At 64.1% G+C, this 26,269-nt stretch overlaps 2 protein-coding genes across 6 annotated transcripts; both read left to right on the top strand.

The window, feature by feature from the left end:
* The first annotated feature begins 1,924 nt into the window (after positions 1 to 1,924).
* LOC139595826 (laminin subunit beta-1-like) lies at positions 1,925 to 15,780 on the top strand. 4 transcript variants are annotated; one of them, XM_071439541.1, is made up of 36 exons: positions 1,928 to 2,050; positions 2,795 to 2,962; positions 3,708 to 3,757; positions 4,258 to 4,433; positions 4,538 to 4,661; positions 4,771 to 4,844; positions 4,996 to 5,184; positions 5,263 to 5,326; positions 5,397 to 5,602; positions 5,673 to 5,793; positions 5,990 to 6,178; positions 6,304 to 6,483; positions 6,863 to 6,975; positions 7,076 to 7,155; positions 7,319 to 7,475; positions 7,671 to 7,823; positions 7,916 to 8,074; positions 8,152 to 8,273; positions 8,399 to 8,519; positions 9,022 to 9,208; positions 9,403 to 9,546; positions 9,983 to 10,214; positions 10,640 to 10,803; positions 10,888 to 11,112; positions 11,643 to 11,857; positions 11,943 to 12,039; positions 12,487 to 12,865; positions 12,949 to 13,133; positions 13,205 to 13,434; positions 13,508 to 13,711; positions 14,051 to 14,210; positions 14,296 to 14,503; positions 14,592 to 14,733; positions 14,947 to 15,123; positions 15,214 to 15,370; positions 15,521 to 15,780. In XM_071439541.1, the coding sequence occupies exons 3-36, from the start codon at positions 3,727 to 3,729 to the stop codon at positions 15,652 to 15,654; spliced, it is 5,499 nt and encodes a 1,832-aa protein (XP_071295642.1). In that variant the 5' UTR covers positions 1,928 to 2,050; positions 2,795 to 2,962; positions 3,708 to 3,726; the 3' UTR covers positions 15,655 to 15,780. The 4 variants fall into 4 exon arrangements, with proteins under 4 accessions (XP_071295644.1, XP_071295642.1, XP_071295645.1 ...); XM_071439544.1 differs by having other exon boundaries at positions 1,929 to 2,050; positions 14,066 to 14,210; XM_071439543.1 differs by lacking the exon at positions 2,795 to 2,962 and having other exon boundaries at positions 1,925 to 2,050.
* A 161-nt stretch (positions 15,781 to 15,941) lies between these two features.
* On the top strand, positions 15,942 to 26,211 carry LAMB2 (laminin subunit beta 2). 2 transcript variants are annotated; one of them, XM_071439547.1, is made up of 33 exons: positions 15,942 to 16,150; positions 16,319 to 16,482; positions 16,574 to 16,709; positions 16,901 to 16,974; positions 17,076 to 17,264; positions 17,340 to 17,403; positions 18,286 to 18,488; positions 18,576 to 18,696; positions 18,998 to 19,186; positions 19,257 to 19,436; positions 19,513 to 19,625; positions 19,715 to 19,794; positions 19,872 to 20,007; positions 20,181 to 20,336; positions 20,448 to 20,575; positions 20,658 to 20,775; positions 20,891 to 21,083; positions 21,158 to 21,301; positions 21,408 to 21,639; positions 21,715 to 21,878; positions 21,958 to 22,179; positions 22,719 to 22,933; positions 23,025 to 23,121; positions 23,190 to 23,562; positions 23,633 to 23,817; positions 23,892 to 24,133; positions 24,199 to 24,402; positions 24,495 to 24,639; positions 24,950 to 25,157; positions 25,238 to 25,379; positions 25,463 to 25,633; positions 25,708 to 25,867; positions 25,951 to 26,211. In XM_071439547.1, the coding sequence occupies exons 1-33, from the start codon at positions 16,093 to 16,095 to the stop codon at positions 26,085 to 26,087; spliced, it is 5,343 nt and encodes a 1,780-aa protein (XP_071295648.1). In that variant the 5' UTR covers positions 15,942 to 16,092; the 3' UTR covers positions 26,088 to 26,211. The 2 variants fall into 2 exon arrangements, with proteins under 2 accessions (XP_071295648.1, XP_071295646.1); XM_071439545.1 differs by having other exon boundaries at positions 25,457 to 25,633.
* Positions 26,212 to 26,269: the final 58 nt, after the last annotated feature.

The raw sequence follows: 26,269 nt of genomic DNA, 5'->3' as shown, positions 1-26,269 counted from the left end.
GTGTCAGCTCCACCATGGAATGGTGTCTCCCGTGTGCCCAGCTGCTGCATGGGGCACGCTCAGCTGCAGACCACACCCCCAGCTCTTCTCCCCAGATCTCCCAGGGAAGTTTGGCGTTACTCAAACTCCATTAAGGATTGCCTGGTTTGGGGTGGGAAATACCCCGGATGTATGTCACTGGTGCCGAACTGGGATAAATCCACATTCCTGGTTAGTTCCTAGAAACATGCAGGGTGGCACTGTGCTGGCAGGTTCTCTGCCAGCCCCAGCCTGCCTGCTCACCCTCTGCCTTCTCTCTGGATCTGCCCACTCCGCAGCCAGGACCCTCTGCCCGGCTAATTCAACAGAAGCACCATTGTTCCACGGTTTGCGATCTGGATCCAGTTTGTGCTGCAGGGCTGTCAGTGCACTGACCCAGCACTAATGCTGGTGGGACCGTGGCCCTGGGCAGACAGCAGCTCCGGTGCCGTGCTGGAGCTCATTCCTCGAGAAGGGAAGTGGTTAAGTAATTCTCTGCTCATTAAGGATGTTCGGGAAAGTGCTGGCTGCCTGCTGCGTGCACGGAAGTCGGTCCAAGCAGGGCTGGCCAGGCGTGAGAAGCTGCCCCTGGAGCCCAGGGGCTCTGCCGAGGATGGGGGGGCAGGGGGGGGTCTCTGTGATGCTGCAAGAGTGCCCTGATCACTGCTGAAAGGTGCTGGGGCAGCAAGGCTGTGGGCACCTGAGGAAGGGGGGGATGCTCGGCAGCGTTGAGACGCCGGTGATGGAGGGCAGAGCTGCTGGCAGATCTCCGCCAGTGGAGCTGCCCCTGGACAGGCCATGTCCCCGGGCAGACCCGGGCCACCCCCACGCGTTCTGCTCTGGGGCAGAGGAAGGGATTGCAGCTTGCCATGGGAAGTCAGAGCAGCCTTCAAGGAGGTGCCTGGATATGGACTGAGATGCCTCTCTCATCCCTCACATCCCGCTGAGAATCCTTCCCTCCCACTTTTACTTCGCTTTTCAAGGCCAGAGATCCTGTTACAGTTGCCTTTATCAGGCCTCTTTGGATCTCCTCAGAGCAGCCCGTGACATAGACACGCTGGCCAGCTCTAATAGCTCTTTGTCAGCTCATCTCCTGCCAGTCTCCCAGCTCACAAGGTGGTAGTGGTGCCTGACCACCAGCCTGCCCTGCTGGACCTTCCTCCAGCCTTCCAAGTGCCGTGCATGGCTATAGGGAGCTGGTAGTGCACTGTGCACAGCATCTCTTGTCCTGCTGAGGTGCCTGGCTGTCTCAGGGTGTCCCTGGGGGCATGGGTTTTGCCATCCCTATGGCTGAGAGCTGCTTCTTTGTCTGCCCATGACCTTGCTTGGCGGCAGGTGGCCAGAGCGTGGCCTTGGCGTGGAGAGCACACGGCTCCTTTTCCTTCCTTTGCCCTCGGCCTTGGCTAATAAAAGGCACTATCCCTGTGTGACAGAGAGGGCTCTGTGGCACCCAGCCCTGGTGCACAGCCGTGCTCCCTGCAGGGCTCCAGGGCTGCCGGCTCAGCACCCAGTCCAGCGGATCCCAGACAGCACCGACCAGCACAGGGTGAGTGGGGCATGGCAGTGCCAGCACTGGGCGTGAGCAGGATCCATTTGGCATGGGTACCGGGGCAGTGCAGTGCAGGGCTTGCGGTACCGCTGCTAGAGACGCGCCCTGCAGAGGCACAGACGGGCCCGTGCAGTGCGGGGCGAGTCCCAGCCAGGCTGCCTGTCTCAGCAGCCCCACGTGCTGCACAACCGGGCACAGCAGCCCTGCGGGAATGCTCTCCCGGCCAGCCTAGGCACAGGACACTGCTGTGTCACACGTGGGCCACCGCCAGCGTGTACCTTCCTCTGCCTCACCTTGGCTAAAGCTCGGTGCGGGCAGGTCCCTCCCCTCGCCTGGCACGGCTGCCGGAGGAGGAGACAGGCACCGGCCGCCCTCCTCCAGGAACAGCAGCTGAGCCCAGCCCGAGCCCAGCGGGCCTCCGACTCCGCAGCCCACCCGGGCCACCAGCCACCTGCCCAGCGCCCCAGGCTCCCACGGGCACAGGTAGGAGCCGGTGCGCCGTAGGGGAGATCCTGGGCACGGCACAGCTCTGGGGCACGGCACAGCCCTTGGCACTCGGCACAGCCCATGGCACGGGTTGGGTGCTGGCAACTGGCGTGAGGCAGCACTCAAGGAAGGAGCTGTGGGGTCCCTTGGCAGTGACAGGTTGGGTACCCCCACCCTTGCCATGCGGTTCCTGTGGCTGACGTGCGCCGGACTTTGCCCAGGGAGCTGTAGCAGTGGGGAGGGACAGGTACCTTGGGAGGGAGGGGACGTTCCCATCCGGCAGCATCGCCGCCGTGCCCGGGTGAGTTCCTGGTAGAGCAGATGCCCTGCACGGCTCCACCCTACAGCGTAGCCGTGCAGGTGCCTTCGCTATGGGCCATCCCCACCTGAGGCGAAGGATGACGCAGTGACCCCTGTGTGGCTGCACCCGCCGGTTCCTGGAGCATCAGGCACCCACCCATCCCACCATGCTGCCCCCACGCCTCACTGCCCGCGGCGGCCGGCACGTTCCTGCCGCGCCGTGCAGGGAGCCCAGGGAACGCGGTGCCTCTGGCTCGCCAGCCCACGAGGCGCCCTTTTGTTCGCCGGCGGGGCCCACCGTGCCGCCTGGGGGCCGGGGCGTGCCCGGGCTGCCGACGCCTGGCCGGCCTGGCCTCCGCGGGCGGGCGGGCGGCGGGGGCCTCCAGGCAGAAGGAATCGGCAGTGACATTCCCGTAGCCTGGAGACCGCCGTCCCTTTCAGCGGGCAGCCCATTTGAATAAGAATCGTGCACGGGGAAGGGGGGCCACCAGCCGCCATCCCATCGCTGCCCTTGCCCCGGCTCATTTCTGCGCTCCCAGCCCGGGGGCAGCGGGTCCCACGCCGCCCTCGACCCTGGCCTTGGTCCCGCCGGACGCCGCAGGACGCCAGGTACAGGGGGTTCGGGGGCTCGGGGACCCTCGTGCCAGCACGTGGCTCTGCACCACCTTGCCTATCGCCCTGGCATGGCTTCGAGCGGGGCGGGTGCCAGAACGGAGCCGCGGCTCCCCCCATCGCCCCGAGCCCCCTTGCCCTGGGCTGGCTCCGTGCGGGGGACAGGAGAGATGTGTTTGGGCAGAGCCGAGACCCGGCTTTGATCCAGCACTTGTGAGGCTGGGAGCGGGAAGTACCGGGAGAGAAGGAAACACAAAAGACAGCTCCAACCTAAATTTAACAGCGGGACCCTGGCCAGAGTCAGGGACGCCCTTGCCCAGCCGGCTCCAGCGTTCCTGGCTCCCCTCCCAAGCTGGCCCTGGCCCGATGCTGGTACCCCCCAGGGACACTAGTGACTCTCAAAAGGATAGATCCATTCTGAGCCAGGCAGGGTGGGGCATGGCACAGTTCGTGCCAGCTCTGGTGGGGCATAGCATGGCTGTGTGCCTGGATGTGTGTGTGACAGTCCCGCAGAGCTGCTCAGGTGGACACCGCATGTCATTCCGGAGAACTTTCAGACCCAGCTGCCCCAAATGACCCTGATTCCTCGTGTTGTCCCTGGAAAGCACCATCATGCCGGTGTGGGGGGGTGCATCCTGGACTGCACAGTCCTGCTAGAGCCAGGAGAGGACAGGCATCAGCTAATTTGCACCCCATGCCATACCCTGCGCCCTATCGCAGCGCCATCTCCCTGTTCCACCAGGCAGATCCCGTGGTTGCCCATGGACCTCTTGGCGCTTGCTTTCCTCCTGGGTAAGCATTGGCCTTGGTGGCACCCTGCATACCCACACTGCTGGGAGCTGTGGTGGTTCAGGGACCCCAGTCAGGGTGGAGAGTGCTGGGCAGCAAAGGTGGTGGCAGTGGCCATGCTGCCTGCCTGGCAGCGCCCACAGCCTGACTGCCGCAAAATCCAGCGGGGAATCCAGGCTGCACTAAGCCCTGTCGGGATTAGCAAGCGCCTGACCTGGCTTCTGACTCCCCGAGGCACTTCTCAGCACCCTGGGGCTGCCCGGGCCCCCAGGAGCATGGGCAGCCCAGCCCCCCAGTCACCCCGCTCCCTGCCCCTGGTCACGAGGCTGTGGTGCTGCTGCCAGCACCTTTCCGGATCATGGAGCTTCATGCTGCATCAGTGGGTCGGGATGCAGGGATGGGATGGGATGGGACAGCTGGGGGTGGGGTGGGTGCATGGGGGAGTAGGGGGTGCCCAGGCACCCCAGTGCAGCCCCCAGCCTGTGCCCTCATGCTCTCTGCAGTCGGGGGACTGGTGGCTGGGGGCTGGCAGGAGCCTGACCTGAGCCACGGCTGCGCCCGTGGCAGCTGCTACCCAGCCACTGGGAACCTGCTGGTGGGGCGAGCCTCCCGCTTGAGTGCCACCTCCACCTGTGGGCTGGATGGCCCCCAGGAGTACTGCATCGTCAGCCACCTCCAGGTGAGCCCACCCAGCCCCAGAACAGCTCCAGCACAGACCCACACAGCCAGGCACTGGTGCAGCTTCCAGTCACCCATCCCTGATGGTGCCACTCCTTGGCACAGGACTCGGAGAAGTGTTTCACCTGTGACTCACGTGACCCATCCCTGCCTGAGAGCCACCGCATCGAGAATGTCATTTACCTGAGCAGCCCCCATGACAAACGGACCTGGTGGCAGTCGGAGAACGGTGAGGTCAGGGTGGCAGTGAGGTTGCCCCATATGCATGTGCTGTGGGGCTGCATGGCCATGGGGGTCTTCCCCAGCCTCAGCCATCTCTGTCTCTCTTTGTCTCCCAGGTGTGGAGCATGTCAGCATCCGCCTGGACCTGGAGGGCGAGTTCCACTTTACCCACCTTATTATGAAGTTTAAAGTGGGTCCTGACACATGGATGCCTGGGATGGGATGGGATGGGATGGGATGGGATGGGATGGGATGGGATGGGATGGGATGGGATGGGATGGGATGGGATGGATCTGGAGGGGCTGTGGGTCTGGTCCCCATCCCATCTGGGTGTCCTGCAGACCTTCCGTCCTGCGGCCATGCTGGTGGAGCGCTCAGCTGACTTTGGGCGCACCTGGAAGGTGTATCGCTACTTTGCCTACAACTGCTCCAAGCTCTTCCCTGGAATCCCCAGCCACTCCCTGGGGCTTGTGGATGAGGTGCTGTGTGACCAGCGCTACTCTGAGATTGAGCCGTCCAGCCATGGGGAGGTGTGTAGGAATAGGGTGGTGCAGAGCAGGGCCAGGGGTCTGAGTGGAATGGGATCACCCATTCCTTCCTTCTCACAGGTCATCTTCAAGGTGCTGGACCCCTCCATTCCCGTAGCAGATCCCTACAGCCCAGACATCCAGAGTATGTTGCCGGGGGTGTGGGGGATGCAGGGCTGGTGTCAGGGCAGGTGCTAACAGTGACATGCCCCCAGACCTGCTGCGTGTCACCAACCTGCGGGTGAACCTCACCAAGCTGCACACGCTGGGGGACAACCTGCTGGACTCACGGCGGGAGGTGCTGCACAAGTACTACTACGCTGTGGATGAACTGGTGCTGCGCGGGAGCTGCTTCTGCCATGGCCACGCTGCCCACTGTGCCCCAGCACCGGGTGCCCCAACACCCTCTGTCCCTGGCATGGTGAGGCACAAACCCCCCAGCACTGCCCCATGAGACCTGGCAGCCACACTGAGCTGGGTGCTCCCCCCAGATCCATGGGCGCTGTGTCTGCGAGCACCACACGCAGGGGCTGAACTGCGAGCGCTGTGAGGATTTCTACCATGACCTGCCCTGGCGCCCAGCCGAGGGCTCCAGCACCAACGCCTGTCGCCGTGAGTGCCAGGGTTGCCAGGCTGTGCTGTGCCAGGGGTTTTGGGGTGCCAGGGCTGTACTTTGGGGAGCATTGCAGTTGTGGTGCTGCATATCAGAGTAAGGGGGATCCAGACAGGGGAGGTTTGGCACTTGGGGTGCTGCCTACCAGGTGTGGGCTGTGGTGCCATGCGCCATGCCACGGTGCTGTCCCTGCAGGCTGTGACTGCAACGAGCACTCACGGCGGTGCCACTTTGACATGGCCGTGTTCCTGGCCACGGGGAACACCAGTGGGGGTGTGTGTGATGCCTGCCAGCACAACACCATGGGCCGCCACTGCCACCTCTGCAAGCCCTTCTACTACCGGCACCCTCGCTCCGACATCCGGTCCCCCACTGCCTGTGCCCGTGAGTGTCCTGGGACCCCAGCCCCACGGCTTGTCCCAGCCCTATGGCTCCTGGTGCCACCTGCCCCATCCTCACGGTTCCTGGTACCAGCAGCCAGAACTACTGATGATCCTGTCTCTTGGCAGCGTGTGACTGTGACCCAGCAGGGTCGCTGGATGGAGGTGCCTGCGATGGGCACACGGACGTGGCGCTGGGCATGATTGCGGGCCAGTGCCGCTGCAAGGAGAACGTGGCCGGTCCCCACTGCGACCGCTGCCGGCACGGCGCCTATGGCCTCAGCCACAGCGACCCACAGGGCTGTCAGCGTGAGCTGGGAGCCAGGGATGGCGTGGGAGAGGGGATGGGGATGGGGGGATGATGGAGGGGTACGGAGAAAGGGATGAAATTTGAGGGATGGGGAATGAAGAGATGTTGATGGAGGAATGGGGACGGGATGGATGAGGGTGGAGGGATGGAGGTAGAGGTATGGTGATGGAGGGATGAGGATGGAAGAATCTGGGATAGAGGGGGATGTAGGATGGAGGGATATGGCATAGTTGTATGAGAATGGATAGAGGGATGGTGATGGAAGGATGGGGATGGAAGGGATGAAGATGGATGGATATGGGATGGGGAAGGAGGGCCATGAAGCATGTGGGCTGTAGTCCCACTGGCACCCCCTCACATGTGCATGTGTGGGGGCAGCATGCAGGTGTGACCCGCGGGGTACGGTGGCAGGCAGTTCCCCATGTGACCCCATCAGTGGGGACTGCTACTGCAAACGCTTCGTGGCTGGGCGCTCCTGCAGCCAATGTGTGGTGAGTGCCCCAACCTGTGAGGGACTGTCCCCAACCCCATGGCAACCCCCAGGGCTGGGTTGGCCCCACACATGCCCTACATGTCCCCTCCTCACTGCAGCCCGAGTTCTGGGGTCTGAGCTACGACCTGGGGGGCTGCCGGCCCTGTGCCTGTGACTTCGGGGGAGCCTACAACAACCGGTGGGGCCCAGCACAGCACCCGTGGGGCAGGGGTGGGGAAGAGAGTGGGGACAGGGCTGGGAGTCACACATGGGGGAGGGAGGGATGGGGACAGAGATGGAAGTAGGGAGGGATGATGACACAGACAGAAGGAGAGATGAAAGGACAGGATGGTCACCCCCAGGTGCTCCATGGAGGATGGGGCGTGTCCCTGCCGTCCCCACATCATGGGGCGGCAGTGTGACCAGGTACAACCCGGCTTCTTCTGTGCCCCCCTTGACTACTACACCTATGAGGCCGAGCAGGCCACCGGCCATGGCCACAGCCACCCTCAGCTCCCGGTGAGTCTCCTTGGGGGTCACTGTACTTGTGCATGGCTGTCACTGTTCACCATGCTCCATGCATAGCTGCTGCTGTGCTCTATGCATGGCTGTCACCCTGTCCTGCATGTGGCTGTTACCATGCCCTGTACACGGCTATCCTCGTGCATGACTGTCCCTGTGCATGGCCACCGTCCCCTGACCCCATCCCTGCAGGGTGCCATTCGGGTAGAGGTGGCCCAGGACTGCCTGGAGTACGACACCAGGGAGCCAGTTGGGCGGAAGGGACGCTCACGGCATCAGCACAGCCCCCTCCGTGCTCCCCAGCCCCCTGTCCCCTCGCGCCGCAGCCGCCAGCAGCCCCCCAAGGTGAGGTGGTAGGGGAGGGCACAGTGAGGCACTGCAGGGCAGAAGTGGCTGGGGGTAGAGCCAGGGCCAAACTGTGCCTGTGCCCTGCCCAGCCGGACGTGGAGGAGGTGGTGCGGGACAGTGCCGGGCGCATGGTGACGTGGACAGGCTTGGGGTTTGCCCGGGTGCGGGACGGGGCTGGCCTGACCTTCCGTGTGGACAACGTGCCCTACGCCATGGACTACGAGCTGCTGCTGCGCTACGAGCCCGAGGTGAGCAGGGCCACAGCCACGGCCACGGCGTGTATGGCACAGCTCAGCCCTGACACTGCCCTTGCCTGTCACCACAGTCAGCCGAGGACTGGGAGGCCGTGGTCAGTGTCAGCTCCCGGGTGCTGCCCACCAGCCCTCGCTGTGGGAACCTGCTGCCCTCCGAGCAGATGTACCGCCAGAGTCTGCCCCACAGCCAGAGGTGCAATGGGATGGGCTGGGGGGCGTTGGGGATGGGAACAAGGGAGGTGGTTGGGTCCTGCTGCTGCTGTCCTTTTGCTGTCTCCATGGCCCTGCTGTGCCCATGCAACACCTGACTCTGTACAGGTATGTGCTGCTGTCCCGGCCCTTCTGCTTCGAGCCCAGCACCCCTTATGAGGTGACCATGCGGCTTCAGCGGGCTGGCGTCACCCAGCGCCACCCTGGTGCCTTCATCCTCATTGACTCGGTGAGGGGAGTCCCACTGCCCCTTGTGCCTGAGGCTTGGCAGGGGTGGGATCATGGGCAGGGACAGGGACAGAGGCTGGAGTGAGAAGTGACCCCCCTCTGGGGATGTACTTGGGGTCAGGATGGGGATGAGATGGGATGAGATAGGGTGGGATGGAGATGAGGATGAGATGAGGATGGGGATGGGATGGGGATGGGAATGGGGAAGTAGATGTTGAAGGGGAAGGGAATAGAAGGGAATATCAATGAGACTGGGGATTTAGATAGAGTTGGGGTTGGCATAGGGATGTCAGCGTGGAAGGGAATAAGGAAGCTTCTGGGGATGGCACTTTTTATGGGAATATCAATGGGGTTGGGGATGTCCATGGCTGTTGATGGAGCTGGGGTAATTGACCCCAGCATCATTGGGACTGTCCTGGAGCACATGGATCCAGCCTAGTGGTAGGTGCCACAGTGGAGGCTGGCTATGCCCCCCCGCCCCATCTCCTCTTCCCTTCCCCCAGCTGGTGCTCCTGCCACGGGTGTCAGAGTTGCCAGGGTTCCATGGGGCAGAGGCAGCAGCGCGCCAGGAGGAGCTGGAGCGGTACCAGTGCCTGGAGGTGTTTCGCATGGCTCCCCCTCACCCCCTGGCCGAGGCCTGTGCCCGCCTGGTCTGCAGCGTCTCAGCCCTGATGCACGGCGGGGCACTGCGTGAGTGGGGAGCCTGCAGGATGGGATCCACGAGTGGGCAGGGCTGGAGCCCTGCCGGGGCAGTGGGTCAGGATATGCCCATGCCCATGGAATGGTGGGCAGGAGAGCAGTGGCAGGGCGTGGGCAGGGTGTGGGCAGGTGTGGGCAGGTGCAGAAAAGGCAGCCCTGGCCCCATGCTGGTCCTGCTCCCACAGCCTGCCAGTGCGACCCACAGGGCTCCCGCAGCAGCGAGTGCCAGGTGCAGGGCGGGCAGTGTGAGTGCAAGCCCCACGTCATCGGCCGACGCTGCGACCACTGTGCCCCAGGCAGCTTTGGCTTTGGGCCCCTGGGATGCAGCCGTGAGTACTGGGATCTTCATCCACCAGAAATTGCTGTCTCTCCTGTCTGTCTGTCCAGCCATCAGCGCCCTCTTCACTTCCCTGTTCACTTGTCTGTCTGTCCATCTGTCTGTGCATGTGTCCATCTCAGCCCTGCTGTCCTGCAGCCCATGGGTTCAGTCACAGGTATCCATCCATCCATCCATCCATCCATCCATCCATCCATCCATCCATCCATCCACATGAGCCCCCTGTAAGCATTGTGCTGTCCTGCACTCTCTCATATGTCTGTCCACCCATGCTCTTGTGGACCTGTGTGTCCACATAAGCCCATCTGTGCCACAGCCCATGGAGTGAGCATGTTCTGGGTGCTGGTCCCCTGCCTGCCTCTCTGTCTGTCTGTCCACCCCTGTGTCCCTGCACCCATGTGCCTGACCTGAGTTGTGCTACCCTGCAGCCTGCACCTGCTCCCCAGAGGGCTCAGTGTCCCAGCTATGTGACAAGGTGAGTGGGCAGTGCCGGTGCCAGCCCGGCACCGTGGGCCGGCAGTGTGACCAGTGCCAGCCCGGCCACTGGGGCTTCCCTGCCTGCCGGCCCTGCCAGTGCAACGGGCACGCCGAGGAGTGCGACCCCCGGACGGGCACCTGCCTGCACTGCCGCGACCACACGAGCGGCCGGCACTGTGAGAGGTGGGCCAGCTCCCAGAGGAGGCCGTGGAGTGGTGTGGTGTGTGGTGTGGGGGGGGGGGGTGGTGTGGGGTGGTGTGGGGTGGTGTGGCATAGAATGGGGTTGATACAATGGAGTAGGACAGGATAAGATATGATGATATGGGATATGTTGGAATGGTGGTATGGGTTGAGATGGGCTGGCAGAGATATGATGGGATGGGGTAGAATAGAATGGGATTGCATGGTGTGGGATGGGATGGGATGGGATGGGATTGAGATGGAATGGGATGGGATGGGATGGATGAGATTGAGATGGAATGGGATGGATACAATTGGCTAGGATAGGGTGAGATATGATGATACGGGATACGATGGAATAGGATGGGATGGTGGGATGGTATATGATGGATTGGAGGGACCCACTGGGTCCCCTCTCGTCCTTTCAGGTGCCAGGATGGTTACTATGGGAACCCTGTGCTGGGCTCGGGGCAGCAGTGCCGGCCCTGCCCCTGCCCCGGCTACCCTGGCACACGGCATTACCATGGGAGCGCCTGCCATGCGGATGATGAGACACACCACATCGTCTGCCTCTGTGCCCCTGGATACGCGGGTGAGGGCCAGAGCGGGCACGGGCCAGCAGGGACCCCCTGCCTGGGGCTGCGGGACCCCAGCACCTACAGCCCCCTCTCTGCAGGGCCCCGCTGCGACCGCTGCTCCCCTGGTTACTTTGGGGCTCCAGAGATGGATGGGGGGGAGTGCCGGCCCTGCCAGTGCAACAACAACATCGACACCAGCGACCCAGAGGGCTGCGACCCCCGCACGGGACAGTGCCTGCGCTGCCTGTACCACACAGCTGGGCCCCGCTGTGCCCACTGCCAGCCGGGCTACTACGGCAATGCCCTGCAGCGCAGCTGCCGGCGTGAGCGGGGCTGCGGGGCTGCAGGGGCTGCGGGGATGCAGGGGCTGTGGGGCTGTGGGGCTGCAGGGCTGCGGGGCTGCGGGGATGCGGGGCTGGTGGGGCTGCAGGGCTGTGGGGATGCGGGGCTGCAGGGCTGCGGGGCTGCAGGGATGCCGGGCTGCGGGGCTGCAGATGCACAGGGGTTTGGAATGGGGGGTTGAAATGATGCAACGGCTCAACACAGGGATGAGGTGTGGGGCTGTGGTTGGGTGTGGGTGATTGGGGTTGGGTCAGGGAGAATTTTGGGGTGTTGCAGGGCTAGGGTTCAGGGCCAGGAGAGGTTTGAGGCTGTTAGAAGGGGTGTGGGGCTGTGCCTGGGTTGGGGCTGGGCAGGGGACAGGGATTGGGGTTGGTGGGGCTGTGCAGGGGTTTGAGGCCTGGCAGACTGGGGGACACTGGGGTCAGGCAGATTTGGGGTGCTGGGTTCAGCAGCACACTGCCTGGGCAGTGGGTATGGGCTGAGCCCCATGTGGCCATCCACCCTCCTGCAGGCTGTGGCTGTGACCCACGGGGCACACTGGCCTCCCACTGCACCGATGGCACCTGTGACTGTGACCGTGGCACAGGAGCCTGTGCCTGCCGGCCCAATGTCGTGGGCAAGAGCTGTGATCGCTGCGCACCCCACTTCTGGAGGCTGGGGGGGCCAAGGGGCTGTGAGCCCTGTGGCTGCCACCCCACACATGCCCTGCACCCTGCCTGTGACACTGTGAGTCCCCTGGCACCCTGCTACAGCTGCACTGCCCTCCTGGGGCCCAGTGAGCTGCACAGTGAGCATGGCGCTGTCACTGCAGGTGACAGGGCAGTGCCAGTGCCGGCCTGGCTTTGGGGGTCGTGTCTGTTCCCAGTGCCAGGAGCACCACTGGGGAGACCCTGAGCAGGAGTGTCGAGGTGGGAGCACACCCCAGGGACTGGGGGAGCAGGGGCTCTGGGGATGGGGGATATGAGGGGACTCTGGGTGCATAGTGAGACTCTAGGGAAATGGGACATGGTGGGAGACTCTGAACATGGGACACTAAGGAGACAGTGGGACACTGGGGACACAAGGGACTCAGGAGATCTTGGGAACATGCTGGGACACTGTGGGCATGATGGACCTTGGGGAACAGTGGGATGCTGGGGACATGGTGGAACACTGAGGACATGGTATGTTTCTGGGGACATGCAGGACTTTGGGGACCCAGTACTTGGTGGAACTGTGGGGACAATAGAAGATGCTGGGGATAGACTGGATTCTGGAGACACAGGGGAATATGGTGGGATGCTGGGACATGGTGGCAGTCTGGGGGCATGGGACTCCATGGGAAGGCTGGGACACACCTCCAACTGTCTCTGCAGCCTGTGAGTGTGAGCCGCTGGGTGCTGAGAGCCTGCAGTGTGAGCAGGACAACGGGCAGTGCCGCTGCCGGCCAGGATTCGGGGGGCTGCGCTGTGACCGCTGCCAGCGGGGCTACCAGGAGCCCTTCCCCCAGTGCTCACCCTGCCACCCTTGCTTTGGGCGCTGGGACCTGGCCGTGGGCAGCCTGCGGGAAGGACTGCAGCGCCTTGGGGCACAGGTGCAGGCGCTGAGGGAGGGGGGCTCTGCACTCCCACTCAGGCCCCGTCGCCTGCGGGAGCTGGAGGAGGCTCTGGGGCACGTGGAACAGCTGCTGGGAGAGGGGCACAGCCCTGGTAGTCCCCTCCTCGATGGACTGCCCAGGCAGCTGGGTGGCACCAGGCAAGTGTGCATGTAGGGCTAGGGTGGAGGGACTTCCATCTTGTCCCCACCTGAAAGTTTGAAGCCATCCTCCCTACCCAAAGGATGGAGCTGGACAATTTTGGGAAGCACCTCCAAGAGCTGGAGCAACATCTAGATCAGCTGGCGCAGGCAGATATGCAGCACCATGGCCGGCTAGCTGAGCTGAGCCGTGAGCTGGGAGGTCTCAACCGAACCACCTCCCACCTTCAGAGCCTCCTCGGCACTGTAGCGGCAGCTGGATTCAGCGGTAAGAGCAGCCAGCAAGGTTTGGGTTTGGTGGCAGCCATCCTGGCCAAAGCCTAACACCCGCACCCGCAGAGTCTTACCGCAGCATCCTGGCATCGGCGGAGGCCTCGCGGCAGGCGGAGGTGATGGTCAATGGCACGGCTGGCGAGCTCAGGAGGGCACAGGTGATGCAGCGGGAGACCCAGCGGGCGCTGCAGCAGCGGGGCGATACCTTCCGCCGTGGCACAGCCGCAGCCCGGAAATCCTTGCGGGAGACACAAAAACGGGTGATGGGACTCAGCATTGCCAGGATCAACGAGAAGGTGAGAGCAGGACTGGCAGAAGCAGCGTGGGCATCACCGTCCAGGAAATGAGCTGCCATTTCCACCATCACAGATTTGTGGGGCGCCTGGAGACCGGAGCTGCGAGCATGCGTCTTGCGGAGGAGCCTTGTGCCGAGACAGTGCAGGGACAAGGCACTGTGGTGGTACTGGGTGTGCAGGGGCATTGCCTGTCTCAGCTCGAGCCCTGAGCACTGCTCATAATGCCTCTCAGCAGCTGGAGGTGGCATTAGGGCAGCTGGATGTTGTGGCACAGAAGGTAGGGGTGGTTGCTCCATGGCCCTTTCTGGGGTCCCCTTGTATACATTTTGCATATCCTGTTGGTGCCCTTTCCATGCCACTTTGCATGGCCCCCTTCTATGTCCTGTTTTTTCCCTTTCCATGTCCCCAAGCATGTTAACTCTGTATGTGTCTCTTATGCCCATTCAGAGATGCCCCTTGTGCCACTTGTTTGCATGCCCCCTTGGGGCACTGCTGTACCCTCTGTTCCCCTTGCACCCCCCTTGCACGCTCCTTTGCAGGCTCACATCTTGTCCCCTCATACTCCCTGCTCATCCCAAATGCCCCTTCCCGGGGCTGCCCTGTGCCCCCTGCTCAGCCAAGTGCCCCTCAGATGCAGGAGGTGCAGGAGCTGGCACGGGGGGCACGCAGCAGGGCAGAGGAGGCCCTGGGGCACTCTCAGGCCGCACGCAGCCGTGCAGAGAAGGCAACAGCCCAGCTGCGGGACTTCATCCGCCGAATCAAGGCCTTCCTGGCAGGTAGTGACAGCACTGGGTGGGCACATGGGCATGGCAGGACTCAGCGAGCCCACCCTGAGCCCACCCTGCTCCCCTGTCCCCGCAGAGGAGGGAGCTGACCCAGGCAGCATCGAGCTGGTGGCCCGGCAGGTGCTGAACATCTCCCTGCCCAGCAGCCCTGGACAGATCCAGGAGCTGCTGTGGGAGATGCAGGAGAGCATCAGCCAGCTAGAGGGGGTGGACGCAGTTCTCAACAGCACAGCAGAGGGGCTGGCTGTGGCACGGGATCTGCTGGCACAGGGACAGGAGGCCAGGCAAGTGGTGGGGCCATGCTGGGGCAGGCAGGGGATAGGGTCAGTCCCCCTGCAGCGGCAGGGCCTGGAGATGCCTGTGCTGCTGCAGGGAGCGAGCAGAAGGCATAAGGGATGAGCTGGCGGGGACACAGCAGGCACTGGAGGTGGCACGGACACAGGCGATTACAGCAGGGAGCACCCTGCAGAGCGCCAGGGATGCCATCCAGGTGGCTGAGAAGAGAGCCAGGAAGGTGAGGAGCATGGGCTCGGGGAGTGGAGCTGGTACCACTGGGAGTAATGGGATCAGTGCTGTGCAGAGCAAGACATGGCTTGGGCACATTATGGGTAGGGAGGCTGGCACTGGGGAAATGTGGCTGGCATTGGGCAGTTACCAGGGCAGTGGGGCTGGCACCATGGGCATGGTGGTTGCTGTGCCTGCTGCAGCTGGTGTCCATCCCTGCCAGGCGGAGCGCAGGCTGCAGGTGCTGGACAGGAAGGAGTCGCAGGTGCAGAGGCGGCTGCAGGAGCTGGCACAGCGCATCACCAGCCTGCAGGAGCACGGCCGGGGTGCTCGCCACATGGCCCAGCAAGCCAAGGATGCGGCACAGCGTGCCACCACCACCTCGGGGACGCTTAGCCAGGTGAGCTCCATCCCTGCCTGGTTATGCATGCCACCAAGCAGGTACTGGGTGCTGCAGGTGCTCAGCCTCACCATGCCCTTGTGCCGCCAGGACCTGGCCCAGGTAACACAGCGTTATGTGGTGCTGAAGAACCGGGTGGGCACGCTGGACAGGGTGTCTGGTGGGGCCCTGCAGCGTGTGTCGCAGCTGATGGCAGAAGCCCGAGACCTCCTGGATAAGGCCAGCAACAGCAAAAGGAAGCTGGAAGGTGAGAGGGAGCACATGGTGGGGTACATTTCCTGCCACCTCCCCATAATACATCTCCCCGTGTCCCCCTGGGCCTGTCCCACCGGGTGTCCCGATGGTGACAGAGGACATGGTGGGAGGCTGTACTGTGACCATGTTGCATGTTCCGCAGACCTGGAGCAGCGCTTTGGGGCCAATGAACGGATGATGGCGGCAAAGGTGACACGACTGCAGGCTTTGGAGGAGCAGGTCACCGGGCTGTTGCAGGAGATCCAGGAGAGGGCCAACGCTTACGCCACCTGCTAGGGACCACTGGCGGGACCAGGGGCCGGTCCTGCCCCGCCGCCCCGCAGGTCCCCGAGCCCGGGAGTCCCGTCCACTCTGCAGGTGCCTTTAGTGCGGGCGCGCCTGCAAATAAAGCCCTAAACTGTGTGTGCCTGTGTCCGATGCCTTCTGTCCAGCCTTCTCCTGCCTCCTCCCGCCTCTCCCGGCCGGCCCGCTCCCCCGCTCCAGCCGGGATCCGCCCCGCGCTTTCCGCGCAGCCCCGAGAGCTGCGCCTGCCGCCAGTTCGGAGGGGCCGGGAGGGACCGGGAAGGGGACGGGGAAGGGACTGGGAACGGGAACGAGAAGGGGAACCGGTGAGTCGGGACGGGACGGGACGGGACCGGCGGGCACCTGCCGAGCGCCCCCTTTGCGCGCCCTTTGCGCCCCTTTCCGTCCCGTCTGGCCCCGTCGCGCCCCGCGATGCGGAGCCCGGCGAAGCGGAGCCCCGCCGTCCTCCTGCTGCTGCCGCTGCTGGCCGGTGAGTCCGCGCCCCGCGCCGCGGCGGGGCCGGTGGGCACCAGGGTCCGGCCCGGCCCCGCCGTCCCGTTTCCGGGCGGTCACGGAAGGGGCCCCGGGCGCGGCGGGGGGAAACCCGGCCCCGGCCCCCCCGGCCCCGCAGCGCCCTCAGCCGCCCGCCGCTCCGCAGGGCTGGGGGTGGCCCTGGCCCCCGATTCCCCCCAGGGCTGTGCCCGCGGCAGCTGCTACCCGGCCACCGGGGACCTGCTGGTGGGACGAGCAGCCCGCCTAAGTGCCACCTCCACCTGCGGGCTGCGCCGGCCCCAGCCCTACTGCATCGTCAGCCACCTCCAGGTGAGTGGGACGGGACCTGGGGGGACAAGACAAGGATGAGGGGCACGGGACACGGCTGGGGACACGCATCATTGAGCCTTCCAACTCGCAGGAGGAGAAAAAGTGCTTCATCTGCGACTCCCGGCGGCCCTACGATGCCCGCACCAACGCCAACAGCCACCGCATCCAGAATGTGGTCACCAGCTTTGCCCCCCGCCCCAAGAAAGCCTGGTGGCAGTCAGAGAACGGTGAGTAGTGGGTGGGGGTGGTGGAGCATCCTGTCCTGTCCCGGGGGGCTCTCCTTCCCTTCCTCCCACACTGAGGAAGTGTGACTCAGCCTGCGGCCGTGGCCGCGCCCCTGGACCACTGCCGGGTGGGGGGGACGAGCCCCCGGGACCTGTGAGTGGGTGCTTCCATTTGTCACACTTTTCACCCCCAGGTGTGGAGCATGTGAGCATCCAGCTGGACCTGGAGGCTGAGTTCCACTTCACCCATCTCATCATGACCTTCAAGGTGGGTCCGAGCGTGTGGGTATCCAGGCTGAGACAGGACAGGATTGATCATGCCCACAGGGACTGTGGGGCTATCCCCTGTCCCACCTGGATGTCTCGCAGACGTTCCGGCCCGCGGCCATGCTGGTGGAGCGCTCAGCTGACTTTGGGCACACCTGGAAGGTGTATCGCTACTTCGCCTACGACTGCGCTGCTTCTTTTCCCCACGTCCCCCACGGGCCCCCACGCCGCATCGATGATGTCGTCTGTGAGTCCCGCTACTCTGACATCGAGCCCTCCACTGAGGGGGAGGTGAGGCCCTCGTAGTGTCCCAGGAGAGTCAGGGGATTCCCTGCATTGCTCTCATCACCTTGCTGTCCCTTCCAGGTCATCTACCGGGTGCTGGACCCTGCCATTCCCATCCGGGACCCCTACAGCCCTGACATCCAAAGTGAGTTGCCAGCCATCTGGGCTCCTGCTTGGCTGCTCTATTTTGGGTGTAGCTATTTTGGCTGCTCTCTCCCTGCTCTGGGCCCTACACAGGGATCAGGACCTGATCCAGCCTGTGGGGTCTTGGGCTCCTCTGCACCCTGCCCTGTGAGAGCAGCTGAAGATCAGGCTGCATTGGGTTAAATGGAGGAGGATGGCTGTGCCATGGCTGAGCCCAACACCAGCTGTGGTTCGAGATGGGGAGTTGGGCTGGGCATGGGACACAGTGGGTTAATCACCCCCCCAAGGCTAAATTTAGACTGGGAGCAGGAGGGGTGGAATCTGCAGGGCAGGGCAGGGCTTCTGGGAAACTGCAGTTCTGGGGAAGCTGTCCTGTGTTCCCAAGGCCCCAGGCTGCACCCACCACACCAGGCACAGCCATCTCCTGGGAACGGCCCCCAATGGTGAGTGTCCTGAGACATGTAAAGGTGCTGTGCCAAGGGTGCTGTTCTGCACTGGTGGGGTCCCAGCCTGCCTCTGCTGTGGGAATGCAGAGCCCTGCCCACGCACAGCCAGACTGTGCACAGCTACGTGTGTGGGAGCTGAACCCCCCACAGCAGCCCAGCCTGGCCACATGCAACCACGTGCCTGTGAGCCAAACCATGCACAGGCCTGGGCCAGCACCGTGTGATACAGAAAACCACAAAAGACCAGCCTGATATTGTGCAGCCCTGCATGGACACCCCATGCCAAGCGCAGCCCACCCCAGCCATGCCCAGCTCGTCTGAACCACCTACAGCCTCCTGTGCCATGCACAGCCCAGCCCAGCTGTGCCCGGCAGGGGTGAGCTGTGCATAGACGTGCCCAGCCACCCTGTGCCAACAGGGGTCTCTCCCTGCCCTAGACCTGCTGCGTGTCACCAACCTGCGTGTGAACCTCACCAAGCTGCACACGCTGGGGGACAACCTGCTGGACTCACGGCGGGAGATCCGGGAGAAGTACTACTACGCGCTCTACGAGCTGGTGATGCGCGGGAACTGCTTCTGCTACGGGCACGCCTCTGAGTGCGCCCCGCTCAGCGGGGCCCCTGCCACCACCGATGGCATGGTAGGGCAAGCCAGGCCTGTGTGCCCTGCTGGAGCTGGGTAGCTGTGCCACCTAGGACCACAGCCCCTCACCGTGGCATCCTGGCAGGTGCACGGGCGCTGTGTCTGCAAACACCACACGCAGGGGCTGAACTGCGAGCGCTGCGAGGATTTCTACCAAGACCTGCCCTGGCGCCCGGCCGAGGGCTCCAGCACCAACGCCTGTCGCCGTGAGTGCCCTGCTGGCACCAGCTCCTGGCACAGTGATCCCAGTGCCAGAGCTGCCAGGCTGTGCTGCGCCAGGGGTTTTGGGGTGTTGTACAGTGGGATGTGGTTTGGTGGTGACTGGCATCATGCAGACTGGCTTAGGGGGTCTAGGGTGCCAGGGGGCTGTACTTTGGGGAGGTTTGGGATTGTGGTGCTGCATTGTCAGCAAGGAGAGCCCAGGCAGGGGAGGTTTGGCACTTGGGGTGCTGCCTACCAGGTGTGGGCTGTGGTGCCATGTGCCATGCAGCGGTGATGTCCCTGCAGGCTGTGACTGCAACGAGCACTCACGGCGGTGCCACTTTGACATGGCCGTGTTCCTGGCCACGGGGAACACCAGTGGGGGTGTGTGTGATGGCTGCCAGCACAACACCATGGGCCGTCGCTGTCACCTCTGCAAGCCCTTCTACTACAAGGACCCCACCAAGGACCTGCGGGACCCCGCAGTGTGCCGAGGTCAGTGTGGGACAGGCTGTGCAGGGGGGTGCTTTGGTGGTCACAGTGCTCACCCTGCCTGTCTCCCCAGCCTGCGACTGTGACCCTGAGGGTTCTCTGGATGGTGGGCTGTGTGACGGTGCTGATGACCCAGCCAGGGGCCTGATTGCGGGGCAGTGCCGCTGCAAGGAGCACGTGGCTGGTCCCCGCTGTGACCGCTGCAAACCCGGCTTCTTCGGCCTCAGTGCCGACAACCCGCAAGGCTGCCGGAGTAGGTACCAGGGTGGCACCTGTTGGGATCGGGCACGTGGTTTGGCATTGCTGGAAACTGCTGGCTCTCCATGCAGGGTGCCAATGTGACCCCCGTGGCACAGTGGCTGATGGCAGCCGGTGTGACCCTGTCAGTGGGGAGTGCTTCTGCAAGCGGCTGGTGACTGGGCGCAGCTGCAGCCAGTGCCTGGTGAGTGGGGCTGTGCCACGGTCCCTGCACAGTGCTCAGCACTATAGTACATTGACAGCTGCTCTTTAACACCCTGTGACCCCCTGCAGCCCGAGCACTGGGGACTGAGCCACGACCTCCCGGGCTGCCGGCCCTGTGGCTGCGATGTGGGAGGTGCCCGCAACAACCTGTGAGTCTTTGTGGGGATGCAGAGGGCAAGGGGCACCCCTCCTGGCATCAGGGCTGATGGTGCTGCTGGGGTACCAGGTGTGCCATGGGGACAGGGCAGTGCCAGTGCCGCAGCCATGTGATAGGACGACAGTGTGAACAGGTGGAGACCGGTTTCTACCGCATCAACCTGGATCATTACACCTATGAGGCGGAGGATGCACGGCTGCATCAGGTAAGGAATGCAGGTGTCCCTGGGGAGGACATCAGGCAGAGCAGCACAGTGGGTGCCCCTTTGCAGGGTGCCCAGACCAGCAGGCAGTGGTCTGCCTCCTTGCTCAGGGCAGAGCAGTGCCTCTGGCCAAGGTGATTTTCAGTGTCCCATCTCACAACACCTGCTTGCACCAGGGCTCAGTGGTGGAGCGTGAGCCGCCCCCAGACCGTCCAGCTTCCTGGACAGGAATAGGCTTTGCCCGCATGTTGGAAGGCGGCTGGGTAGAGTTCCATGTGAGTGATGTGCCCTTCTCCACCGAGTACGATGTGGTCATCCGCTATGAGCCACAGGTGAGCACCAGATGGTGAAGCCAGCAGTGTGATATATTGCCAGATTGGGAGGTAGTGGTGGGGAGTTCCAGATGGTGAGGCTTTTTGACACTGCCCCTTCTTGGCTGCCAGCACCCAGAGGCCTGGCAGGAGGTGAGGCTGAAGGTGCTACGCCCCAGCCCTGTCTCCGCCAGCAGCCGTTGTGGAAACACTATCCCTGCCGATGACCAGCTCTCCACCAGCCTCCCCTCCGGTGCCAGGTAAACACCTCAGTAGGGTTGGGGTGTGCTGGGGCTCACTGGAGGCACATGGCTGCCCTTGCTCTGTTTTGCCCCCATCCAGGTATGTGGTGCTGTCCCAGCCCATCTGTCTGGAGCAGGGTGTCTCCTACACTCTCCGCCTGGAACTGGGCTGTGCTGCTGCTCATCAGGATCCCACTGCCAGTGTGCTCATCGATTCGGTGAGGGGCAGACAGGCAGTGGGATGGGGGACAGCAACCCTTTAGGGGGATAGGATGCAGCCATAGGGAACACAGGGAGAGAGGGACGTGATGTCCCACTGACTTTGCCCCGCAGCTGGTGCTCCTGCCCCGTTACTCCTCACTGGAGATGTTCATTGCGGGTGACCCCAGCTCCATGGAGCGCCGGGAAACCTTTGAGCGGTACCACTGTGCCCAGCCTTTCCACGCTGCAGGGCCCTCGCCTGTGGCTGAGCCTTGCTCCAGCCTCCTGCACAGCCTCTCGGCCATCCTGCACGATGGGGCGCTGCGTGAGTACAGCCCCACACCCTGTCCTGCCCCCTGTCCCACAGCAGCTGACACTGACCCTGCTCTCTGCCTACAGCCTGCCTCTGCGATCCCCAGGGCTCACTCAGTGCCGAGTGCCAGCCCCAGGGCGGGCAGTGCCAGTGCAAACCCAATGTCATGGGACGGCGCTGTCACCGGTGTTCTCCAGGAACCTTTGGCTTTGGGCCCAGCGGGTGCCGACGTGAGTGCCAGTGGGAGAGGAGCCTGGGCATCCCAGGGCTGGGGGCATGAGGAAGGGGTGCTCTCTACAGCTCAGGGGCAGACGCTGTGGGTGCTGTGCTTTCCAGCATGCCAGTGCAGCCGTGAGGGTTCAGTGAGCACCATCTGTGATAGCACCACTGGGCAGTGCCCCTGCCGTGAAGGCACCCATGGCCCACGTTGTGACCGCTGCCAGCCTGGCCACTGGGGCTTCCCTGTCTGCCGGCCCTGCCAGTGCAACGGGCACGCTGAGAGCTGTGACCCTCAGACAGGCAGCTGCCTGCGCTGCCGTGACCACACGGATGGGGAAAGGTGCCAGAGGTAGGTGGGGTATGTGGCCGGACTGGGGCAGGGTGCTGCCAGCAGCCCCAGCTCCTGCTGACCTCCTGCCTGCAGGTGTGCAGCCGGACACTTTGGGAACCCAGCGCTTGGTTCCGGGCAGCACTGCCGGCCCTGCCCCTGTCCTGAGGGGCCCAGCACCCCCCGCCACTTCGCTGCCTCCTGCTACCAAGACAGCCACTCCCAGCAGGTCATCTGCCACTGCAGCCCTGGGTATACAGGTGGGTACCTACCAGGGCACACCCAGTGCCTGCTGGGATGCCCTGTCCACATGCACTGCCCAGCGCTCTGTGTCAGCAGGTTCCCGCTGTGATGAGTGTGCCCCTGGGTACTATGGGGACCCTCTGCAGGGCGGGCGCTGCCTGCCCTGCCAGTGCCACGATAACATCGATGTGACGGACCCGGAGGCGTGTGACCGGCGCACAGGGCAGTGCCTGCGCTGCCTCTACAACACCGCAGGGCCCCACTGCGCCGAGTGCCAGCCCGGCTTCTACGGGGATGCCACACGACACAGCTGCAGGCGTGAGTACCCACTGCCTGCCAAGACAGACACAGACTTGCCTCCAGGGCCCGACACGTCCTTGGGGACCATGTGCACCAATGGCTGCCTCTGCTTGTGCACAGGGCTGTGGAGTCCCTGCAGCCCTGCCCTGTAACAGGGTTGTCTCCTCTGCTCAGCCCCAGCACTGTGGCCCAGTCCCTGACCGACCCCATGTCCAACTTATTCCTTCCCATCTATATCCTATTCTCATGCCCATTCTTGTCCCCACTGCCATCCATCTGTCCCCATCCTGTCCTTATTCCAGCTCTATCCTGACCCTGGTCCCATCTCCATCCTATCCCCACCAGTGGTCCTCATGCTACACACATTCCATCTCCATCCAATCTCCACCTCATCCTTGTCCAATCTCTGTCTCCATCCTGCTTCCACCCTCATCCATCATCATCCCACTCCTGCTCTGTCCCCATCAGAACTTACATCCCATCTCCATCCCAATCTCATTCCCATCCTTACCCTCATTCCCTCAACTCTATCTCTGCTCAGTGCCTCTTGGTTCCAGGTTGCTCCTGCAACCCCCTGGGCACTGATGCCAGCACCTGTGGGCCCCAGCAGTGCCACTGTGACAGGCACAGCGGGCAGTGCCACTGCCTGCCCCATGTGGAGGGCCAGAGCTGTGACCGCTGCAGCCCCAACTTCTGGAACTTGGCCAGCGGGCAAGGCTGCCAGCCTTGTGCCTGCCACCCCCAGCACTCCCTGACACCCACCTGCAACCAGGTGAGACACGACAGGGACAGGAGTTGGGGAATGGGATGGGGCTGGGGGTGTGCTGCAGCAGTGCCAGCCTCGGCCATGCCATGTCTGTCAGTTCACAGGGCAGTGCTCCTGCCGGCCAGGCTTTGGCGGCCGCACTTGCACCGACTGCCAGGAGCACCACTGGGGTGACCCACGGCAGCAGTGCCGAGGTGAGAGCCGGTTCCAGTGGGGGGACCACAGTGGAGCCTGTGGTGCCCTGACACTACTTTTCCTGCAGCCTGCGACTGTGACCCCCGTGGCATAGCCAGTGCCCAGTGCCACCGCAGCAGCGGCCACTGCGACTGCCGGCCTGGCATCTCTGGAGTCCGCTGTGACCAGTGTGCCCGGGGCTTTGCTGGTACCTTCCCTGCCTGCCAGCCCTGCCACCCCTGCTTTGGGGACTGGGACCGTGTGGTGCAGGATCTGGCTGCCCGTACCCGAGCGCTGGCAGAGCGGGCCAGCCTCCTGCAGCACACTGGGGCTGCTGGTGCCTTCGAGGGAACCTTCCGGCAGCTGGAGGAGAAACTGGCCACTGTACGTGACGTGGTGGCCACCCGCAACACCACTGCTGCCACTGCTGCCCACCTGACACACACCATGGAGGGACTGCGGTGAGCACCTGGCACAGGGCACGGCTCCCAGGGTAGCCTAGGGGCAGCTTTTCACCCCCTTGCTTTGCAGGCGGCAGATCGAGGAGGCAACTGAGAGGCTGACACGGGTAGAAGGGGAGCTGACGGCTGCTCAGGATGCCAACTTCAATGCCAGCCATGTGCTGAACACTGTGGACCGGGGTGCCCGCGCCCTCAACCACAGCCTGCAGGACTTGGAACAGCGGCTACACACCCTCAAGACCTCCAATTTCCTTGGTGAGCCACACCACAGAGCCAGGCCAGGGTGGTCAGGCCATGGCCAGGGGTCTGACAGTGTCCCTGCCCCCCAGGTGCCTATGATAGTATTCGTCAGTCCTATAAGGAGTCACAGGAGGCCGAGCGCCGGGCGGACGCCTCCACCCATGCCGTGCCCAGCCCTGTCAGCACCTCGGCAGCCACTCGGCAGCGCACTGAGCAGCTCCTGGCCAGCCAGAGGGATGGCTTCAACCGCCGCAACGCAGCCAGCCGGCGGGCACTGATGGACCTGGCAACGAGGGCACAGGCACTGAGCCTGCAGCCGCTCAATGAGAAGGTGGGACACAGGGAGGGAGCTGGGAATGGCACCCAGAGCTGCCCTGATCCCGTGCTGCCTTGCAGGTCTGCGGTGTGGTGGGAGATGTGCCCTGTGCTGAGAGCCCTTGTGGCGGTGCCGGGTGCCGGGATGAGGATGGGGGACGACGCTGTGGTGGTCTGAGCTGTGGTGGAGCCGTGTCCAAGGCTGACAGTGCTCTGGACCGGGCACGCCATGCCCAGGAGGAGCTGCGTCAGGCTGCCAGCGACATGGCCCAGCTCTCCCACAAGGTGTGTGGCACATGGGTGCTGGTGGCATCTGGTGGCACAGCCACGCTCTGCAGCCCTTGGGGCTGACACCGAGGGTCTCTGCCCATGCTCAGGTGGCAGAGGCCAAGGGGAAGGCAGACGAGGCCCGGTTGCGAGCGCAGGCAGCCCTGGACAAGGCGAACCAGACCAGGGCCCGTGTGGAGAGCTCCAACAAGGAGCTGAGGGAGCTAATCAGCCATGTCAAGGCCTTCCTGAGCCGTGAGTGCCAGCATGCCGGGAGGGCTGGCCATCCCTACCGGATGCTCTGTGGGTTCTGTGGCTCTGCACCTGCACCACACTACACTGACCCTGCTCTGCACTGCACTGCACTGTCCCAACACTGCATGTGAGCTGTGCCACCCCTGCCCCATGCTGCATTGCCTGGTCCCTGCCCTGCCCCAGCCATCCTGTGCCCTCCAGCCATCTCTTGCCCCCCTGCCCTGTCCCATGTTCCCCTCTGCCCTTTGGTCTGCCTGCCCCCTGCACCCCAGCGTGCTGTAGGGAACACACTGACTGCTTCCACCTGCAGAGGAGGGGGCTGATCCTGAGAGCATTGAGGTGGTAGCCAGTCGGGTACTGGAGCTGTCACTCCCCGCTGCACCGGACCAGATCCACCGCCTGGCTGAGGAGATCAAGACGCGGGTGCGCAGCCTGGCCAGCGTGGATGCCATCCTGGAGCAGACAGCCAGTGACGTGCAGCAGGCCGGGCAGCTGCTGCAGGATGCCCAGCGGGCCAGGTGAGTCCAGGGATGTGAGGACACAGTCCCTCTGGGGATCCCAGCCCAGGCCATGCTGAGGCCTTGCCGTGTGGCTGCAGGGCACGGGCAGAGGGAGTGCGGGGCACGGCCGAGGCCGTGCGGCAGGCGCTGGAGGAGGCACGGCAAGCCCAGGGCATGGCTGAGCGGGCGCTGCAGCAAGCTGCCGGTGACATCCAGCACAGCGAGAGTGCCCTTGGCATGGTGAGAGCCCCATCCCTACGACCACAGGACCCCATCCTCACCCTACAATCACCAAACTCCCGTGCCACCATCCCCAGATGCAGACCCAGACACGAAGTGCAGAGCAGCAGCTGGCAGGTGCCATGGAGCAGATCGGGCTCCTGGACAGGCACACTGATGCCCTGAAGGTGAAACGTGCAAACAACAGCTTGGCAGCCACACGTGCCCAGGAGGCAGCCAGCACTGCGCGGGACCGGGCCGGCGAGGCCAAGCAGGTGGGTGATCAGGGGGACAGTGTGGCAGCAGGGGTCCCGTGATGATCCTGCTGACCAGCCCGGCTGCCCAGCAGGTGCTGGACGGGCCACTTCGGGACCGGTACCGGACAGCACAGGAGCTGGTGGAGCACCGGGCGCAGGGCGTGCAGCAGGCGGGCAGCCGGGCACAGCAGTTGCGGGAGGAGGCCGCAGGGCTGCTGCAGGACGCCCAGGGCAAGCTGCAGCGGCTGCGAGGTGAGGCCGGAGCGGGGATGCTGGGGCGGGGCTGGGGGCAGCGGTGGGAGGCCAGGCTGACTCATGTTCCCGTGTCCCTGCAGCGCTGGAGGAGGAGTACGAGCGGAACGAGCGGGTGCTGGATGCCAAAGCAGCCCAGCTGGGCGGGCTGGAGGCCAGAATGAGGGAGGTGCTGGCCACCATCAACCAGCAGGTCCAGATCTACAACACCTGCCAGTGATCCCCGGAGGGGCCTGGACCCCCCGGAGCACCCAGACTCCTGCCGCCCGGCCTCCGCCTGCCCCGCAGCGGCAGGCGGGATGGGCGCTGCAGGGTACCCCGTGTGAATAAAGTTGCAGAGCAAATCCCGCCTCCGCCCCGTGCGCCCCCGGGGTGGGAGCTGGCCGCCACCGGGTGGGGGGC

This window comes from Agelaius tricolor, unplaced genomic scaffold, assembly GCF_023055355.1.
Source record: "Agelaius tricolor isolate 1412-34295 unplaced genomic scaffold, bAgeTri1.0.p SCAF_14, whole genome shotgun sequence".
Lineage (NCBI taxonomy): Eukaryota > Metazoa > Chordata > Aves > Passeriformes > Icteridae > Agelaius > Agelaius tricolor.
The sequence above is the reverse complement of the archived record's forward strand: the minus strand, read 5'-3'. Positions and strand labels throughout refer to the sequence as shown.

Coding starts and splice junctions, on each gene's coding strand:
- LAMB2 (XM_071439545.1), top strand. CDS start 16,093: ATGCGGAGCCCGGCGAAGCGGAGCCCCGCCGTCCTCCTGCTGCTGCCG. Junction 19,437..19,512: donor CAACCCGCAAGGCTGCCGGA/GTAGGTACCAGG, acceptor CTCTCCATGCAG/GGTGCCAATGTGACCCCCGT. Junction 25,380..25,456: donor GCGAGAGTGCCCTTGGCATG/GTGAGAGCCCCA, acceptor CACCATCCCCAG/ATGCAGACCCAGACACGAAG.
- LOC139595826 (XM_071439543.1), top strand. CDS start 3,727: ATGGACCTCTTGGCGCTTGCTTTCCTCCTGG. Junction 5,794..5,989: donor CAGCACCAACGCCTGTCGCC/GTGAGTGCCAGG, acceptor CTGTCCCTGCAG/GCTGTGACTGCAACGAGCAC. Junction 15,124..15,213: donor CCTCGGGGACGCTTAGCCAG/GTGAGCTCCATC, acceptor TTGTGCCGCCAG/GACCTGGCCCAGGTAACACA.